Source organism: Microtus pennsylvanicus, chromosome 9, assembly GCF_037038515.1.
Source record: "Microtus pennsylvanicus isolate mMicPen1 chromosome 9, mMicPen1.hap1, whole genome shotgun sequence".
Classification (NCBI taxonomy): domain Eukaryota; kingdom Metazoa; phylum Chordata; class Mammalia; order Rodentia; family Cricetidae; genus Microtus; species Microtus pennsylvanicus.
In genome coordinates this window covers 35,903,957-35,917,760 of record NC_134587.1, presented here as the reverse complement: position 1 = coordinate 35,917,760, position 13,804 = coordinate 35,903,957, and the positions used below count along the sequence as shown (strand labels likewise).

Here is a 13,804-nt window from a genome sequence, read left to right as displayed (position 1 = left end):
ATGTCCAGAGTCAGATGGATATTATCATTTATTTTCTATTTTCTTTCAAAGAAATATTCCAATAATTTTTACTCTTTTTAGTGAAAGATAAGATAAAGTAGTGGGTAAAATAGTTTTATACGCATGGGAAATAATTATATTCATGTTTCATCAGGAATATATGCTTTATAGTTTCTGTCCTAGACTAGTAAAAACCAAACCTTGAAATGCATTAACTAATATGCTGTGTCAGAATTAATATCATTTGAGACATTTTAGAAACTACTTGCTCATACAGATATGTAGGCACTGCAGAATCATAACTATGCCCTAATGATCTATAAAGGAAAACAACTTTGAATATTTGTTTCATATGTTGAAAGTCACATTCTTGTCTTAAGTTATATTAAAATAATATTTTATGCAGTGTGGAGAAGAGTACAGAAAGAAATCACATATGTGCAAAATGGTGAATAAAACTTGAGCATTTCATTAAAAAATGTCATGATTTTTAAAACTTATTCGTACTGGCAAGTAGAATGCAATTATGATGCTTATGGATATACATACTATTAGATTAGTAACTTCACTCTCTTTTGACAAATATTTGCATCTTGAGATGCAAACTGAGTGTTTGAAGTTCATAGAAAGTAGGGTAGAAAGAAGACTGATCATTCATTTTCTGAACTGCTGGGAGTGGAGCCTAGTGGTTTTATTCAATTATGCATAATTTGCAAAGGTTCTGGTCTGGATATCTGGAGAAATTACTGGCTGTTACAGGAAATTTTATGAGAGTTGCTGGTCACTGTTCTTAGAGACCACACGATGCTATATTAAAACACAAGGATCTGCAGCTGAGGATGTGAAAATGTATGATGTGTTTGTGAAACCACTCATAAAAATTTGTAAAACATTCTTAACAAGAGTACCCGGCCAATTATACAGTTCTAGCCTGTCTGCGTCATTGTCATTCCCTGGTCCTTTTGTGAGGTGTGAGGAAAAGAAAACTGACTTTGGTGTTGTTTCACGATCATCTGTTTCTTCTTGTCGAGTGTAGACATGAGTGGCAAGAATCAGTGTAAAGGATTCTTCCAGGTTATAGCCCTCAGATAACATCCCATTGTTATAGTCAGCATGTGTACAGATTTAGGCAGTGAAGGAGGGGACATGTGCACTTACCAGTATCATTTTTTACGGAGACGATATCATAGCCATCAAATATACCAATGGCCTAGTTATTGATTTGGTTAATGCTTTTTCTAACATTTGAAGATATAAACAAGCTGTACTCCTAGATTTAATCAGAGTGTGAGACCCTACTCATGCTGTGGCACAATATGACTCTAACATTTTTTTATATATAAGATGTCAGTCCATATCCTATATACAGAAAACCCTTACTGTATAAGAGACAATTGGCCAAGGTAGAAAATCTGTTCACATGGCAAAAACTATGTTTTATTCAACAGCTCTTTCTTTACTTCTCTTCATAAAAATTTCTCTCCACATTTTAAAGACTTTGTAAGACTATTTCTACATCGAATTGCTTACTGACAGACTTAGCATATGTTTAGGGAGCCAGAAACACAGGCATTAGAAACAAGATGAAAGGATAAGGAGATATTTGATGACTTGGGGTATAGCTCAACTGGTAAAGCAATTGCTTTACTGATTCCTATGTTTACAGAAAGAACTGAGTTTCACTCCAAGATCTCACACAAAACTAGTTAGGTGTAACATGACTTTGTAATCCTTGAACTGGCTTTGCAATCCAGGAGGATCCATATACTGTTCCTAACCAATCTAGATGAACTAAAGAGATCCAGGACAACCAGAGCACCTGTCTCAAAAAAAAAAAAAAGAAGAAAGAAAGAAAGAAAGAAAGAAAGAAAGAAAGAAAGAAAGAAAGAAAGAAAGAAAGAAAGAAAGAAAGAAAGAAAAAGGCATAGTGGATGGAACTTGAGGAAGGACACCTAAAAATAACATCTGGCCTCCATAATGTGCACTTGTAAGCGTCCTGAATCCCCATACACAGGATATGGAGATTTCACAGCATTAAAAAAGACCTGCTGCATAATGATGAGGACCAGAGTTTAAATCACAACACTATTCTATTAGCTAGAAGTCCTGCAAAGACTTGAGCTCTGAGGGACCTGGTTTCCATTGTCGTGCTGCTCTCATAAAAGCACGTGTGCACACACTGCACAACCAAATAAAGAAAACAACAATAATAATGAGAGGGTAAAGAGGAGAGTGGACATTTAAAAGCCTTTTTTAACATTTCTAAAGAGTTATTTTCATTTTATTTTAAAATATGCATGTATGTGTATTTCTATGTGTGGATTTGTGCATATGTAAGTATAATGTCCACAGAGGTCAGAAGACAGTGTCAGATTCTAAATTTAGTTGTGTGCAATATAAGTGGGTGCTAGGAACTGAACTTCGGTCCTTTGTAATAGCAGTACATACTCTTAACCACTAAGCCATCTCTACAGGCTCTTAAAAGACTTTCCAAATAATTAGGAGAAAAATCATTTGAATTCTCCATTCAATGTTTAATTTTTAATGACAAATAAAATAAAGTCTCTCATAATCATCTTAAAAATTAGTACACAGAAGGGCATAACCAAGGCCTGCAGAAGACACTGAAATCTTTAGGACAGATGAAGTTATGAGGGAAAAAAATTTGTCCCAGCATTGGATAGGTTATATATATAACCCATGTAAAGGTTTTTGTGTATCAAAGATAATTAACTACATTTTAAAGGTGATGAGGGACAAAGTCACTGTAAAGGGTTCACAGAACATGCCTATCTCATACTATATCAGAAATTCAATTATTAAATCTATTAATTCACTGTAGACCTCACAAAAGATTGATATAAGAGACAGATAAATATGGGGGAGAAATATTACTGGAAAAGGCATACTTCAACTAAGCTTTTTAAAGGCATTTATGGAGCATTGTGTGAAAAAAAGAAAAAACAAACAAACAAGCAAACAAAGAATAACACAAAAAATGCACAGACAAGAACATTGATCTTTGATTTTCACAAAATTCTCATTTAGGAAGCACACAAATGAATCTGTGGGCAAAATTAAGTCTAACACTATTAGAATAATTAGGGTATGTTGTGAGCACACATTTGCTATTGCTAGCAAACTATTTTTAATGTCTTATGGGACAGATGGCGGTGCAGCTCCATATGAATAAATGGCTTGAATTAGTTTTCAGAAAGTAGGTCATGACATTTGTCCCATTCCAGGGAGTCTCTCTCTCTCTCTCTTGTGAATACAGCACTTTTGCATTCATGGCGTTGCTTATGTTTGTTTGCCTTCAACAGGGAAGCAAAGAAGCAAGAGGCATCTAGTGTCATGATTTAGATGGCTAGCTTAACTGCCAACTGGGTTACATCCAGGTTCAACTAAAAGCACACACATGAGGGATTTTCTTGATTGGCTCATTTGAGAACAGACTATCTGCCCTAAATCTAGATCATCTGAGGTGGGAACAGCCACCCTAAAATTTTCTCTCACACTATATAAATTTCTCTCACACACTATATTCCCTTAGAAGAACCTGATAAATTCAACAGGCATATCCTGGTATTATTGTGACTAAAACATCCTCCCAAATAAAATATGCATCTAAGGTTTGTGAGCCATTACATCTTATCTGTAAAGATTGCTACAAATTTCGATCTTTAGAAGAGTTATCATATATTCAGTTTATTATGGTAGCTGCATTTTCTAACAAAATTGTACTTACCTGTCTACCTTGTACAAGAGTATGCCTGTTTTTTCCTTGGTAGTCTACTACTCCCACATAGTCCAAGTAGAGATCTACCCAATAAACCAATCTGTTGACGAGGTCCAGTGCCAGGGCAGCTGGCTGTTCTGCCTTTGAGTAAACTATCCTCGTTCTGTTCATCCCGTCCAGGTCACATCTCTCCACTTTCGGAACATCCCCAGAGTCAGTAAAGAAAAGTTTTCTGTTGAAAGACAAATAAATGTTAACATGAAGAGAGAGGAAACATATTTGATAGAGCCATCTGTAAAAAGCAGAACTTTCCTACTAATTTATTTCAGTAGTTACATCTGCTTGCTTCCCATAACCATTTCCATATAATATCCGTCATAAACAGAGGAATCTGCTAATGAATATTGCAGGGCATAAGGGAGCAGGTTAAGCAACAACTGTAAAATTTCCTCAAAGCCAATGGCTGTGGTGGCTTTATTTTTGCATCAGCGGAGGTTCTTTAAGCTTCATATAGCCGGTGCATCATCCCATTAAGGACGAGGTACTGAAGCAAGCCAAGTCATCAGGCCAGGGCATGTGAGCCACCAGACATTATATGCAACCTGATTTTCAAATGGCTGGTAATATTTGTTTCCTATAAAACCTATTCTGTGGAGTTCTGCAACGTTGTGAGGCACAGAGAATGCCAAACCAGGAATGAATGAAGCAGTGAAAATCTCGGCTTGCTGTCTCTAGCACTGGAAATAAAACATAAATAACGTGACCTGCAGGCCTATTCCTAATGCTTCCCAACTAAGGGACTTACATGAAGGAAATAAAGGACACTCCTCTATTTCTCTTAATGCATTTTGAAGAAAATGCTGAAACAAAATGCTCACTTCTGGGACAAGAAATCGTTTCAAGCAGTTCTGAGACTGCCAAAGATTTAAATGCACCTGGAACACTTGAGTGTTTAATATTTGATTAGTATTCACAATGTTTAGTAAACACAAATCAATTTCAATTACCCTGACAATAGTTAACAAGATTTCCACTCATGAGACTTAATTGCATTTGTAAAGAGAAGACCATCTTGCCTTGACTTAAATATAATCTCAAGAATAATCTAATTTACAGTGACTGAGCAATATGAAGATTGCCTGGAGTACAGAATATTGGATTTTACAAACTTGGAGAATTAGTTTTTAGTTACTTTTTTCAACAATCCTGAATTATCTAACACAATGGAGTATCTTCCAAGCTAAAAAATAGTATTTAAACTGTAATTTTAGATAAATTCTTTCTGCATAGAAGGCTTTTAAACATTAATGTATAGTGTTCTGCATTGATGGGATAAAATTTCTTTATGAGTTCTTGAAAGATCATAGTATCTAAGCAAGTTAAACATTTCAAGTGACAGTGCAGACAGAGAGTTTTCTATTTTGGCAAAGAACAAATAAAAAGGCATGACTTTATTCCAATGCTAGCCTTTTCTCTCCCTCTGTATTTCCCTCTCTGTTCCCTGCACTCTTCTGATGGCTCCACCTTCCTCACTCTTAACCAATTTGATTATAGCTTACTCAAGATGTAGTACTTTTCTTCTTTTATAGAAAACACACTAAGGAAATACATAAGGAGTCCCATCCTCAGGTATGTTTTTTTTTTAAATTTTATTTATTTATTTATTTTCTTTTTTTTTATTTATTAAAGATTTCTGCCTCCTCCCCACCACCGCCTCCCATTTCCCTCCTCCTCCCCCGATCAAGTCCCCCTGCCTCGTCAGCACAAAGAGCAATCAGGGTTTTCTGCCCTGTGGGAAGTCCAAGGACCACCCACCTCCATCCAGGTCTAGTAAGGTGAGCATCCAAACTGCCTAGGCTCCCATAAAGCCAGTACGTGCAGTAGGATCAAAAACCCATTGCCATTGTTCTTGAGTTCTCAGTAGTCCTCATTGTCCGCTATGTTCAGCGAGTCCGGTTTTATCCCATGCTTTTTCAGACCCAGGCCAGCTGGCCTTGGTGAGTTCCCGATAGAAAATCCCCATTGTCTCAGTGTGTGGGTGCACCCCTCGTGGTCCTGAGTTCCTTGCTCGTGCTCTCTCTCCTTGATACAAATAGATGGAAATAGAAAACACTATCCTGAGTAAGGTAAGCCAGACCCAAAAAGAGGAACATGGGATGTACTCACTCATATTTGGTTTCTAGCCAAAAATAAAGGACACTGAGCCTATAACTCGTGATGCTAGAGAAGCTAAATAAGAAGGTGAACCCAAAGAAAAACATATAGGCATCCTCCTGAATATTAACCTTCATCAGGTGATGAAAGGAGACAGAGTCAGAGACCCATATTGGAGCACCGGACTGAAATCTGAAGGTCCAAATCAGGAGACTCAGGTATGTTCTAAGCAGAAGAGTGTCTGCTATTATTATAAGAGGTCTCTCCAGGACATGAAGCTTCTTATTATCTGCTTCCCATTTCAAATGAGTTTAATTCACATAAGTGAAGAGAATGTGTAGGTATTGAGGGCTGCAGAAGCTGGCACAACATGAACTGCGTGATACCCAGAGACTGTATAGGTATGAAGTGAAGCAACATTGCCCAACAGTTAAGACACAAGAGTACTGGAGGCTGGTTCACTTGGTGCTCTTTCAGGGGGCCTGAATTCAATTCTCAGACCTCACAACACAGTTTAGAACACTACTTCTCTGAGGTCTGATGGCATCTTCCAACTTCCAGAGATGATATGTATGTAGGAAACACACACACACACATACACACACCTATACATACATACATACACACACACACACACACACACACACACACACACACACACACACACATATATATATATATATATATATATATATATATATATATAAAATCTAAAACAAATGGAAAACTAAACAAACCAACAAAAAGGGCAAAGACTGGTCTGGAAATAGATTTATCTGAAGCCTTGAGTTGGTTTCATTGGATCACATCCAGAAGAAACAAAGAGATCAGAGTGAGGATAAGAACCCTGGAGGCCTATTCTTGTAGAAGTAGGCAGAAGGAGGAAAGAAGACAGAGGAGTTCAGAGGTCAGAAGATATATTAGGTCAGAGCAAACAGAGATCCATAGGTGTCTGAAACATTTCAGGAAGAAGGATTAGAATGGTTGGCATGTCAAACTTCACAAATAATATAAAGGTATTCTTCAAAAGGAAGCCATTGAATTTGATGTTTGTTAAAGTATAAGTAAGGTTGAAACTTCTGAAAAAGAATAATCTATTGGTATGAATTAGATCATAATGGACAATACACAAATAATTCTTCTACGAGTTGTTCAGTGATATTAAGCTACAGCTTCAGGGATAAAACAAATGACTTACAGATATGTTCAACATCATAATAATTCTGGTTATAGAAACTCTAGAATACTCTATGTATTTAAGTGTGTATGTGCATGTTGGTGTGTGTAATTTATTATTCATAACATTATTTATAACATATACATACTACATACATATAATTTGCTATGTGTGTGTGTGTGTGTGTGTGTGTGTGTGTGTGTGTGTGTGTGTGTGTGATTTACTAAATTTTACTGTTTCAGTGTAAATGCAAAGTAAAGAAAACTGAAGAATTTTGGATGTATAAAATAGAGTGGAACCAGAAGAGAGTTAAGGTCATCCTCTGCTACACAGCACATTTTGGGTCAACTAGGGCTACATGAGAAACTATTTTAACTGAAATAAATATCTATAATTATTGGAAAATGAAAGCTAAACTGTTCTGTAGATTGGAAATCATTTTTTCATTCTTAAGTTTCCTCGATTCTTCACCAGAGTAAATACTATTACACTATCCACATCATTCTATTATCTTCAGACATTACCACATAGAAGTAACATTACTTCCATTTAGAGATGAAAGATGTTCAGTGTGCATAATTTGCCATGGTAAGAAACACAGAATTAATCCCATGCCATTTCTTTGGTCTTATTATTTTGAAGTAATTTCAAAGCTAAACAAAAGATTTATCTATAGCAGAACATATAACTGGTTGTGGTCTACATTTAATTTACCATTCTTTCAAAATTGATGCCCTCCCTGTACGTCCTGGACTCTGAATCATATGAGGGTATGACACACAGACATCATAACCCTTTCCAGCTAATACTTCTCTTCAAACCTCTTGAGAACAAGTGCTTGGTCTCATGACCACAATGCCCCTGCCATAGACAACATTGTAAACAGCAGATGTTATACAACTCTTTTTCAAATTTTTACCATTAACCACTATTTTTTGGTTGGCTTGTTGGCTTTGTATGATAGGGTCTCACTCTGTTACCCAGGTCTCTGTTGAGATAGTAGGTAATTCTCCCGAATGTTGCCATTACACCGGTATTCCCCATGTATGCCTCACTAATGTTCTTCGGGGTAATTCCTGCTGTTCAGAACGAAGGCCAGCATGATTCCTTCTCTCAGTCCTCCTTTTAAACTGTTTATCAACCTGTTTTTTCTTTGCTGTTTATGTGAGCATTTCTAAGCAGCAGAGAGTCAGTTGCTTTGAATATTTGAATTTGGAGTTGCCTGATTTTTCTACTAATTAGATTAAGCTAGGTATTTTGATTTAAAACGTGATAGTTCTTTCCATTGTCATTATTGTCTTTTGGATTAAGAACAAGAGGACATTTTACAACCTACTCCAGGAGTTTTACAAAAAGTAAATAAAAATGAGATTTGGGATTCAATTTTATTTTGTTTTTTTTAAGTGTTTGTCTAAACACTTAAGTGCTTTATTAAAAGATTTTACTTTTAATTATGTGTGCATATGTGTGTGGGCCAGTGGAAATGAGTGCAGTAACCCTGAAGGCCAGGTGGGGATGTTGGGTCTCGCTGGAGTGTCTGGCCGTTGTGAGTAGGTGAGAACTAAACTCTGGTCCTCTGTAAAAGCAGTTGGTGCTCTTAATTGCTGATTGATCTTTCAAGCCCTAAATAGCTAATTCTTGATGTTGAGAGTCCAGAGTCTTTCTTTCACAGATCCTTTCCAGTCACCCTCCTCTGCAGCCCCCAAATAGCACAGACAATTCTGTACAGAAATCACCCATTGTTTTATACAGTGGTTCTGAATCTGTGGGTCGTGACCCCCTGTGACCATCAGAAAACACAGGTATCTTCATTATGATTTTTATCAGGAGCAACATTACAGCTATGCAGTAACAACAGAAATAACTTGATGGTTGGAGGTCACCACAAGCTGAGGAACTCAAAGAGTCTCAGCATCAGGAAGGTTGAGAACCATTGGTTTATACTGCTTCTTGGAGATCAGCCCTGACCTGCTCTGTACCCTTCCCACATCTAAGAACATTAGCTCCACCTTTCTGTCCATGTCTCCATATCTGTGCTAGCAATTGTTTCTCCATATAATTACATACCTCAAACAGAGGACTCTTCATTGTGCTACATTTAATTTCAATGTCCTTTGAGATTTTTGTTTGCACTATCATCAAATCTCAGACTAAAATAAGGCAATAATTTAAGTTTAATCTCTGTTTCTAAGATATTTAACTAAGAATACACCAAAGAAAGGGATGCTTTGGGGGCTTTCAGCTAGTCATTGAGTTCACAATTATTGCATCTCTACCACTCCAGTAAAGAGGAGTTAATTATTTCAGATTCATTAACACATCTCATATGGTGAGGAATATAACTCTAATATCATACAAACTGTATATGTGGTCTTGCTTTACTATAGATGTGTACATCTATAGTACACATCTATATTGCTTCTAAAGAAGGTAGCGGGAAAATCTGAAAATCATTGGTAAGCTTCCCTAACACAGATGAAAAGTTCCTGAGGTCCTGCAGTGATAGTTTTGCGGGACTTCAACCATCCCTAATTTTTTTTTTTCATTTAAACACTGCTTGGCCCATTAGCTCTAGCCTCTTACTGGCTAACTCTCGGATCTTGATTTAACCCATATCTAGTAATCTGTGTATCACCACGAGGTGGTGGCTTATCGGGAAGATTCTAATCTGCATCCATCTCAGAGAGGAGAGCTATGGCGTCTGTCTCATTGCCTTCTTCCCAGCATTTTAAAGCAAAACAATGGTCACACATACACGTGAAGTTTTTGCTTGTTTTTTGGTTTTCTTGGTTAGGGGGTGTAGGGGGTGTCTTTGCTTGGTTGTTTGGTTTTTTTAGTTTGATGATGAATCTAAGAATTGCTTTGGACAGTGGTATCTGCTTCCACAGCAATGACAAGCTCTTGTTCCGAAGGACTCGGGTTCTTTAGGTGCACTGCCACCCGGGCTTTTGTGTCGTCTGTCCTTCCCCTTTAGTTAGAATGTAATGCTGGAGCTGGGGGGAAAAGGAGAGTTCCAACTAGGTCTCAAAATTACATGACAATATTCACTTAACTCTAAAATAAAATGATGTTCCAGTACAAGGCATTTCACATGACAATATTCACATATTCAGAACAAGAACCCCTAAGAAGGTGAATGCTAAAGATCACGTATACCAGAATTCAGAATTTCTACAGTGCTCTGATCAAGTCCCAGTACACAGTCCTTCTCTAACAATCATGTATTAATGATGATAACCATTTTTTAGCAAAGTGATATATAATTTCTTCAAAAGTATTATATTGAGAACTTAATTCTGTATTGTTGTTTTTATAGTGATTTAGTGCTATCCAAAGAGCATCAATTGCAATACAATTTTATATTTTTCTTCCATTATATATACAAATTTGAACAACGAAGCGATTTTCCACATTATATAGAGTAATTAAAGTATACTCAGAATTAAAGTAGGAATATTAAATATTTAACACCGCAATTCTTGAATGCAATAGTGAATCTGAAAGGGTAATGAGTCTCTCTTACAAGAGGTTAAAATTCAAATTCCATTAGCTCTTGCTATTTAAGCTTGTGGGAGATAAACAATTAAACTATTTTCTCTGTCTAGCTAAGCCTGCAAGACAGTTATTTATTGATTTTTACTTGCTTGACGTTTTCGCTTCTGTTGTTTGTGAAACCTCTGTTGTCCTTGGTTTTCACTCTGTACATAAACACACAGAAATTAAACCTGACATGCAGGCTCCCACTCTCAGTCGGCGGCTCTGGATACTGCAAACATTTCTCCTAATAATTTCCCCAGAAGTGTCTGTGCATTGGCTATAGTGGGCCGTAAGGCTGGCCTGTTCTGCATGTTTATCTGAAAAATTTTGCCCCTCTAAAGTATTTTCTAGAGATGCTCAGCTGTATAGGCAATTTTAAATGGCAGCACACTCTGGCCCTGCAAGGAGAAGAAGGTTACAGTGAACACAAGATGACAGGCTGGGCTTCGCAGAGCCACTAGGACTTTCTCTCTTAATGGTGTAAACCAATAGGTGTAGAGTCCACCCATGGGCAGATGTGTTATAATAGTAGGCAGGCAGGGTGGGCTGGAAGGAGAAAGTAATCCTAGAGCCTGTGCATACAGCAGAAGATAGAGCGGAGGAAGGAAAGTTTAGGCCACAAGGGCCAATCCTAACCCCTGAACTTAGATCTGGAGACACCGGACATTATCTATTTCTCCATTAAAAAATTTCTATTTCTTTGAGCTGGTTTAAACTAGCAGAAACTAGCAGGATCTGGTTAATCCACCATAATGCTTGATGAGACCAAACACTCATAGGCCTCTTTGTGAAATGTTGATGGAGAAAGCATTGTGTGATTCGGGCAGCACTGTTTTTGAAGGGCTGACATTAGAGCATGAATCATTCCAAGAGTTACATATAAACCTTACATAATTCCATTCCACATTCTGACTGTTACATAAAAAGAAATTAACTTTAAAAACACAGACAGTATCTGAAATCTTTCTTGCCTTCATGAAAACATGAAACTGATAGTATGCAGTAATTCATTCAAAAATAAAATGTGTGTGTGTCACAGGTTTCTGAGAAAAGAAAATACGAAGTTTGAGGTTTTTAGGGGCTCAGAGTGAATTCACATACCTGTCCTAGTCCCATTATCCCATCTACAATGTGCAGGTCATGTGTGAGATCTCAGTTACTGCTTCATCCCCACAGCTGCCGGCAGCCATGTCTCTGTGGTGATGACTTTGGACTATCCTCTGAAACTGTATAGCAAGTCCCCAATTAAATGATTCCTTTTATGTGTTGCCTTGGTCATGGTATTTCTTTGTACCAGCAGAACAATAACTAAAACTGGGTAATCTGCTGATTGTGTTTGAAGTCCATTCCACAGGAGGGAATTTGCCTGGCACTATAAACACTGTCAAAAGTGCAAGGCTAGGGAGGTCAGACGCCCTTTGGGAAACCTTCCTTTTACCAAATGGACATGTTATGAAACTGCCTACTATATATTTATATCTAAACCTATTGATTTTGATACTGTCAGCATCATAAGAGAAACTTTTTAATACAGTCACTAACAATATAGTTAGTGAAGAGATTTCTAACACACTGAACTATCAAGGCTGGTGGAGACTTCATAAAGGAGACATCAATATTACTCCTTCCAAAATTCATGGAGGACCACTAAAGAGGAGGTAGAAAGAATGTAAGAGCTGGAGGACAGGGGTGTGTGATGCAAAAGAAAGCCATAGGAAATAACAACCAGGATTATCTGCAGAAGACCAGTGTGGGATTTGACTTCTCAACATTTCATCAGAGCTGGGAGAGAGGCTCAGGCAACTGAACTGGTCTTTCAGATAATATGGGCAGTTAATCACTGGGTGTGGGTGGGTGGGTATTACTTTGTTCAGGGGCATGACCAATAAATATTTTATCATCCATTCTTAGACAAGCAAGCCTTATTAAATTCAGCTACTCACATACAATGAGACAAGAAAGCAGAAGTCATTGGGAAGAAATATTTCAACAGAAGAGCAAGGGGAAGGAGAGAGGAATGGGGGAGAAAGCAATTAAAAATCATTACATATATGTGTGAAATTATCAGAGAACAAAAGCAGGTCTGTACCTGAGAAATGACAGCAGTAATATTACCACAGCGCCGAGTCTTTCCTAGAGTATGTGGATGATAGAAATAACGAATGTCCTATGGCACTGTGAAAGGTTAATTCATGCAAGATCATTCTGTTTTCCCACACACGTAAGTGAAGATGATAGCGCTTGCATTTGAAGTGCTTTGAAATTACTAAATGAAAGTGAGCATAGCTGACTCACAAGCTTTTTAATATTTAAGCACAGGATAATGACCCTGTAAATAACGATGCTCTAAACCCACTTAATCTCCGATTTCTTCGCTCCTATCATCTATCCTTCCTCATTCAAAAGTTTAAAAACAACTCTCTCTCTTTCAATTTGAATTCACACAAGTATATATGCGCAAATAACCACATGAAGATGGAGAAGTTAAAGAGAGAGATGCTCACGGAGGACTGTAATTAATAAACAGTGGTTAAAGGCAGATGGGTTACTTTTATGAAGCTCAAATGAAACTGTTGTTGAAAAATAACCTCATTTATCATGAGCAGATTACTTAAATTATTTTGATTCAAGATTTAGAATGGAAGCAATTTAAACATAGGGACTAATGGAATAACTTAAGGTCTTCCATCTATAAAACTTTTATTTTCTAAGAATCTGCTTAGTTTTATTTGGGATTTCTGTCCTAGTATACTCAAAGCTTATTTAAAGTTCAGGATTCAAAGCAATTATGTTGACAACAATAAAAGGCCTGCGGTCCAAACAATTTTTGTTAAGATGTTTGGTATAATCATAAGAACTTACAAATAGAGTTATATACTTATCTTTGTACAGAGGTAAATTTTCTAGAGAAGCACAGGTTTGTCAAAGAACCTATTTTCTGTGTGTGGAAGGGGTCTAGATAACATAGCTCAGAGAGCTTTGCTTGCCACCATGGAAACTAGAAAATTCCATGTTAATATGGAATGTCAAATCACAGAAGAAAACTCAAAGTTTGCAAAAAGCCATAAAACAGTTTCACTGGAAGTGAGCTCTGGGAGGACCTAAGACAGTGTAGTGGCTAATGAAGAAGGCCCATTGCTCCACCACTACCATCCAGTCCAGGTTCTCACATCTCCCACAGCTTCCCTAGGAAAGAG

At 37.2% G+C, this 13,804-nt stretch overlaps 1 protein-coding gene across 1 annotated transcript in view; it reads right to left on the bottom strand.

Annotated features, from left to right (window-relative positions):
* The window catches only part of Lrp1b (LDL receptor related protein 1B), a 1,720,116-nt gene that overhangs the window by 723,518 nt on the left and 982,794 nt on the right, over window positions 1–13,804 (bottom strand). The window contains exon 8 of the mRNA XM_075985306.1: window positions 3,749–3,971. Coding sequence (XP_075841421.1) covers window positions 3,749–3,971 — 223 coding nt within the window. The remainder of the gene's footprint in view (window positions 1–3,748; window positions 3,972–13,804) is intronic.